Raw genomic sequence first — 7284 nt, 5'->3', positions numbered from 1 at the left:
AAGCTAAGATTTTGAGTGACTGCAATGCCTAAAAGCCTAATAGGTTTTCTATTTGATTATGTTTTCTGGTATAGTCAGTTATCTTGGCATTCTTCATATCGGCAATATTACTTCCAAACTGTCTTACAGTGAGCCCCAAAGTACCTTTGCACTCTCCAAATTAACTCTTAATGGATCTTGGGTTGAAAGCAATTAGTTAAGTGGTAGGGTGGTCCTTTGAACAGCAACGAGAAGAAGATGTTTTTATGGCTCAAAATGTCAGTTGTCACAACTTCCAAGCTGTAAATAAAGTGCTGAAGGGCATGTGTGATATGATGATGGGGAAAGCCAGAAATTAGGTAACCGATCCGGGTAGGTGATCTTCAGAGATCTTTTGCCTCTGACTCCTTTGGCACAAACAAATATAATGTGATGTAACAAAGATACTGAGGTGTATCTAACACACCCATATCAATTGTCCGAATATAAATGCAAAGATTGTCAGGCAGAAATAAAAGCAATGCTGAAAACAGACTTGAACAATTCCCACTGTAACTATTAAACAATTTCTTTTGTTGAAGTTTTGAATAATTACACATGCACATGCAACATTTTGCAATATATTTGCTGTTCCTTAAAATGAACATTAGTTGCAGATACATTGATTAGCAGGGTTTTTTTTTGGTAAAATTTTGGTTGATGAATCCCAAATTCTAAAGGTGTTTCACTTTGTGGTCGGCCACCTTAGTTGCATTCTCAGTTAGCTTACAAAGGCATTAAGGAGAGAAAAAAATTTCCATTAAGGTCTTCAAAACTTTCTGTGCTTCTCTAACTTAAGTGGAATCTGCATTTTCCATGGTAAAAGGATGCTCCCTTTAGAGCAACCTATGGCATATTATTTATTCATGTTTCTATAGGTTAGAGACTTTATCTATTGAATACTATTAACAAGAATATTAATGTCTAGCCCACTTGGCTAACCTTTGTAGGCATCGCCACTGGGTTAGTTATTATGATACTTTGATACTTCATTAATTATGCTTGTTCCACTGAGCATCAGATACCCCCATCGTAATACGATTCCCCAGTAACCCCCGAGGAAACTTCTTAATTTACAATTGTACAACATATAATGCGGTATTAGCTTAGGTACGACCATGTTTTTCTTTTCATAATTTGTCAACATTTATTTTTATTTCTGATAAGACCTTTACCTAGTAGACTTCACACAGACATTTTGCAACGTCATGTTACAGCTTTTTATAGTGGAAAAGCAAAAAAACTGATGGTTTTCCCAAAGGCATTTAGCTTATAGTCAATACAGTGATATTAGTTTACATGTCGGGCCATGCACAACACTTGCAGCTCTCCTTGAAGACAGTGTCGGCTGCACACATCATCAGATAGGTTCGTCCACCTGCGCATTTGTAAAAGGTGGTTTTGTTATCCAGGTTGGTGTATATGCCATCAGGCTTGTCTTTGCAGAAGCCGCGTCCTGGGATGGGGACTGTAGTCTTGGTGGACGGAGCAGTGGTGGTACTGCTGGGTTTGGGGGTTGTTGTGGACGGTGGTGTAGCAGTGGTAACACTAGGTTTGGTGGCTGTGGTAGTGGCTGGTGCTGTGGTAGAAACACCAGGTTTCTTAGTTGTGGTCGATGGAAGTGGTGGAATCTCTGTGAGAGAGGGAATGGTGAGACAACATTATACCCAAAAGTCAGTTTAAGAAGCCTTTGGCTTGTATAAAGGGCGTCACACTGGTTCCCGAAAACCTGTGAATACTTAACATGACTATGATACTTTATCACTCTTGTCTTACTTTGAAAGCATGGGAACACACAGGCTCATAAAAAAGAAGAGAGGCAGCAAGACTTACCAGTGTTGATAAGTTTGCGCAGATGGGACAGCAGAGGATGGATTCCTTCTCCACAGAACTCCCCTTTAAAGTCATCCAGATCCAAGGCCCACACAAAAGCACCACCATACTTCATGTCCTTCATGTACTGGACCTGTTGATTGAACAAGTATATGAATCAACAACAAAGTTAGGAACAATCTCTTCAATTCCAGCCTGCAGACGAACCTTCGATATGTTACCCCTGTGTATTGATGTGTTACCTACCTTGATCTCATAACTCTCTTTGTTGTCATATCCCACCCACTCATTGTTCTTACTGGCGTAGGGCACTTTTTGGTCATCAATCCACTGAATGGTGGTGCCCCTCAAGAAGGTGCAGATCTGAAAGACCAGATTAAGCAAAGGCCACTGTTCCAAGCTTCATATATTCTACTTGCCTTAGGATGTATTGCATTTTGTTCAGACTTTACCTCATAGTAGGACCAAAAGCCAGCCTCTCGTGTGTATGGACCAGCTGATGCAGCACTGCTAGCTGGGGCCCCGACTCCAGTGTTTGATGATGTCAAACGGAAGGTACGGCCATAAGCTGCAAACCCCATCCTCAGCTTCTCCACTGGCGTACCGTTGTCCCTCCAGTATTTCATGGCAAAGTCCTGTTATAGAAATGGAAGGATGAAGGTGCAGTAGCAACTATTTTCTTTCATGTTTCATGTTTCAAATATGCTAGAGCTACCTACATTCCCCATAATGCAACCAGTTACATTTTTACCCTAGACCAGTGGTTCCTGGTTCCTTTTTTATTTTATTTTTTATTTAAATAGATGAATACACTTTTAATGTAGCCCGTGGATTTTTGGCAACCGCCTGGTTGGGAATCACTGCCCTAGATGTTCCCTGCCTGGTACATGCCAACATTTTTTTTAATCTCCACACCGCCAGTTTGTAAGGCCATATTCAAACCAGCAGAAGCCTGTCCAAACATTTTGACCCGGCTCAACCTTTGACACAACATTTGGACAATCACATGTGAGATAAACAGGTATTTCTACTGTGCACCTTGTGATTATTGACAAAAGGAAACTTTTGCTGCCACCATTTGCCGTTGTGAAATCCTGTCAGATTGTTAAATTCCTCAATGTGTCAAACTGTAACTCTTGTCACAACAGTGCCCGAAGCAACACACCTACATAAATGCATGCACAAATGCCATTGTTATTTACGTTCATTTACTGTAATACCTCTGAGGTTAGTTGTAGTTGGAGCTGGGTAGTATTTCTCATCATAGTAAACTGACCAATACATTTGTATCAACTGGATGTATGTATTCCTGTGTCATTACATCATAGTAATTTCATATTTCAATATACAGAGCTCCATAGCTGCACCACGTCTCTTACAGTGTTGAAGTTGATGAGGTCACCACTGTCATGTGAGCCACGGTACAGTGGACTGTTGTGTCCAGTGAATCTCTCCCAAGCTCCATGGAAGTCATAGGTCATCACATTGATGAAGTCCAGAAGCCTGAAAATGCATATACAATACTGATGAAGACATGCTACTGAACAAGACTTTAATCAAAAATAGATTAGACAGACTCAAAATATCAGAATTTCCAAAACAATGTGCAATACTTGGCAATCTCAGCAATCTCATAGCCAGCATCTATGGTTCCCTTTCCAGCAGACACTGCAGCAGTCAGCATGAGCTGAGGCTTGCCTGTGGCCTTGGCCTCAGCTGCATAAGCTTCCTTAAGTTCCTGCAATAGAAGAATATTGATGTGCCACTTTCTAATATATAGTGTTACCAATATGATGTATCTGTTTCCAGTGGCTCAAGAGATAATGACCCACCCTGCAGAGCAGAGTGAACCTCTGTTTATCCTCTGGAGGACTTCCACGAGATCCGGGGTACTCCCAGTCCAGGTCCAGACCATCAAATCCATGAGTCCTCAGGAATTTGATAGAAGACTGGATGAATGTCTGACGGTTGGCTGGCGAGGACACCATTATGGAGAACCTGGAGATGTGTTTAACAAATAATATGAAAGCTATAGACATTTGATATACATATCTCATCTATTCTACATTTGTCTAGATTTTATCCCTTCTCTGATGTTTAGCTTTCATTCCATCTTCAACATTTGCCGTATTGGGAAGAATATTTGATAAAGACAGAAAGACAGAAGAAATACTCACTGCGCTGAGCCAAAGTTCCATCCACCAACAGCCAGTAAGGTCTTCAGACCAGGGTTCCTTTATAAGATAGTTGATGTTTGATATTATTTGCACAATGAATATATGATTTAAAAAAAGCTTATATATAACAAACAAATATAACATGTACCAAAAATGTTGGTCATTTACACACAAATGTAATATTTCATACTGTGGAAAGACAAGCTCTTACTTGCTTTTCAGGCCATTGAAGGTCGTGTACAGCATCTCGTCATTCCATTCATAGGTAACCAACTCGTTGTTGGTGTTGATGATGGAGAAAGCATAAATCAGATGGGTGCACAAGAAGGGGTCCACATTTTGGGGCACAAATTTTCCAGTTCCAGGTCTGTACTGGGCCCAGTTGGTGAAGTAGCACACCATCTGAGAGGCAGTTGCTGGAGATTCATGGAAAATAATCTCTGGTCTGCATTGCACTGTATATTATTTCCTGACACAATACAAACTTCAAAGTGTGGTTGAATGACCATATCATAAGTTTTACTTACCCAGCTGGCACATCACCAAGCACAAGCCTAAAGAGAAATCAAATCAGAGATGAAAAGAATGATTACGGAAGGCATCATGTATGCTGTTGTCATGGTGTATCATGGTGATGTAAAGCACTGAGGCCTGATGACCGTTTACCTGCTAGAATAGTGAGCTTGGTCATCCTGATTTTAAAGCTCACAACTTCATGGCCATGGAAGAAAACAAAGCCAAACAATTAGACAAAGACAAACAAAGAATCTTATATGATTACACACTGTTTGGAATTGTTGAAATGATTCCATGTTAAAATGCCCAACCTTACTGTAGAAATGAACATGTTTACAGCCTGGTACAAAAAATAGTATATTTCCCTGTTTATGACAACAGTACGGTGAACCTTATACAGTTTACATGTCTGAATCATATTTAGGCTTAAAGTTTTGCAAAATTAAGCATGTGGCAGCTTTGAGTGACAGCCGCCCTCAAGCTGTCTGCTGGGCTTCACCTTAGCTAATTCTGATCACTGATCTTTACCTCTCGGTCGTGTAAGTGGTGTCGTTGCATGCCTCATGCAGATATTGGACAAAAAATATGTCTTTCCGTGTGTTCACTATAGTAACAAACCATAGTAGAGGGACATACATCTGTGTTTGAAATTGACAAGCTATCGTATCATTTATGCAATGTTCACCATGTGAGCAGTCTTTTCAGTTTGATTATTGTAATGTTGTGAATTTGCAAAAAAGATAAGAGCTCTAAGGGCATACATATGGGCTCTGTTCTTGGCCCTTTGTTCTCCTTTTTATATAATATAAATATATCATATTTCGGTCTGCTGTGGAAGAAAACTAAAAGTCTTCAAATGGTTCAGAACGCTGCAGCTAGAGTCTTCACACAAGAAAATGTGATCATATTACACCAGTCCTAGCCTCAATGCAATTCACGACAGATCAGATTTAAAGGTGGTGCTGATGACATAAAAAAGAATATACGGCCTTGGCCCGTTGCACATGTCCAATGTCATTATACCATATTTCACCACATGTATTAGGCTTTCAGAATTCAGGGCTCCCGATGGTTCCAAGGGTTAAAAAAGAAGTCATCTGTTTTTCCTATCCTGCCCCCTTCCTCTGGAATAACTTACCGGCTGACATTAGACAATGTGGCTCTAATGACTTTTTTAAATCTAAACTCAAACATACTGTGTTGACTTAACCTTTAATTAGTCCTCATAGGTCAGCCTCAGTCTCAATGGGCCTACTCATAGCATTAGTATTCTCATTTTCCTGCCGAGAAGAAACAATCATTTTTTTTTGTGATTAATATTGCATTTCCCTACTTCTGATTATAGTTTTCTGTCCCCACAAGCTGCAAGCTGTGTCGCTCTCTCGCTGTCCTCAATTGACAGCCTTTTTCCCTTCTCCTACTCTTCCTACTCTTCCTCCTGCTCACATTTCATTCAGATTCCCTTCTGATGGACCACTGGCCAATAGGAACAACTCCTCAAGCCTCACATATTGACAGGTCTGGATTGTCATACCCTGGGCTCCGATGGATCACTGCTGTCCTCTGTTTTACTATCTCCTTATATCTGTATATCTATTAAATGTGATGCATCTTCCATCTGATATTATTCCATTATTGGTTAAAGTAATGTATTACTGAACATATTACTTTCGTAGCACATTACTCACTGAAGCACTGGATATTTAAGCATGTGGCCTATGAAACACTTTGATGTTTCAATGATAATCATAAATTCCATTAATTTCAACCCTCATAGTTTCTCTGTAACCTTAAGAGCTTTTTCTTGTTATTTGAACCAACAATAACAATCAAAGTAATATTAGTTACCTTACAGAATTCACACATGAAAGCAACTGCCATAATATTCAAGTCATAAATCAGCATAACATATATTACATGGGTACTATATGCTTAAATATATAATCTTACCAAAGAAAGGGACTATTGACATTTAATTAATTTCAAATTCCTGAATCACACTGGAACATAAGTTCTACTGTAGACTATAAAGTAGTTCTTGGAAATATAAGAGAAGAAAAGAAGAAATCATACGGCTGGATTCCCAGTGCAAGCTTACCTGAACTGTTATCTCAAAAAGAACAAATGTGTATGAGTTTTCCAGCCTCTTATATATACATTCAACTCCTGTGGAGGACCATGATATCAGTGCTCCTCATAATCATGAAAGAGAGGTGAGCAATAATGATAAGTTTATTGCAGGTACAGAAAAGTGTAGATAAGTAACATAAGACCCCAACAGACAGATGTTGATAAGCGATATTGTATAGGGCAGAGGTCTGAGCTGGGGCCACTGCTGGTAATGGTATCTAGTAGGAGGGGCCACTTCAGCATTCCATATATTTCTCACTATTTAGTGTTATTTCTGTCATTCTCCACCTATTTCTCACTATTTAGTGTTATTTCTGTCATTAACAGAATAATGCTAAAACACAAACACAAACACAATTAACAAATGAAATCCATGAATAGATTTGTACTTTATTTCTTGCCAGACCCTTGGCAGCACTTGCACTTACATTTATTAAAGTTCATAGTCAAGAACAGTTTATCATAACAGATATGTGCTTCCAAAAAGGCACATTACTCAACACTACATAACTTAGCACTTTGTATAGATCTGGGAAGGATGGAGGCAGTTCTCAGAAATTGTCTGGTCATGTCTGCTTTTCCTTGTGTCTCTCTGATTTTAGGTTTTAGT

The 7284-nt window shown here is 39.4% G+C and overlaps 1 protein-coding gene across 1 annotated transcript; it reads right to left on the bottom strand.

The window, feature by feature from the left end:
- Nucleotides 1-1146: 1146 nt before the first annotated feature.
- On the bottom strand, nucleotides 1147-6666 carry LOC115583588 (acidic mammalian chitinase-like). The gene is made up of 12 exons (XM_030420597.1): nucleotides 6643-6666; nucleotides 4695-4739; nucleotides 4556-4582; nucleotides 4240-4444; nucleotides 4029-4085; nucleotides 3684-3849; nucleotides 3465-3589; nucleotides 3231-3354; nucleotides 2304-2486; nucleotides 2098-2214; nucleotides 1852-1984; nucleotides 1147-1651 (listed from the first exon to the last, which is right to left on the bottom strand). The coding sequence occupies exons 2-12, from the start codon at nucleotides 4717-4719 to the stop codon at nucleotides 1314-1316; spliced, it is 1500 nt and encodes a 499-aa protein (XP_030276457.1). The 5' UTR covers nucleotides 4720-4739; nucleotides 6643-6666; the 3' UTR covers nucleotides 1147-1313.
- Nucleotides 6667-7284: the final 618 nt, after the last annotated feature.

Source organism: Sparus aurata, chromosome 6 (genome assembly GCF_900880675.1).
Source record: "Sparus aurata chromosome 6, fSpaAur1.1, whole genome shotgun sequence".
Taxonomy (NCBI): Eukaryota; Metazoa; Chordata; class Actinopteri; order Spariformes; family Sparidae; genus Sparus; species Sparus aurata.
This window is presented reverse-complemented; position numbering and strand designations above follow the sequence as displayed.

Coding starts and splice junctions, on each gene's coding strand:
- LOC115583588 (XM_030420597.1), bottom strand. CDS start 4,719: ATGACCAAGCTCACTATTCTAGCAG. Junction 2,487..3,230: donor ACCTCATCAACTTCAACACT/GTAAGAGACGTG, acceptor TTTCTATAACAG/GACTTTGCCATGAAATACTG. Junction 1,985..2,097: donor AAGAGAGTTATGAGATCAAG/GTAGGTAACACA, acceptor TTCAATCAACAG/GTCCAGTACATGAAGGACAT.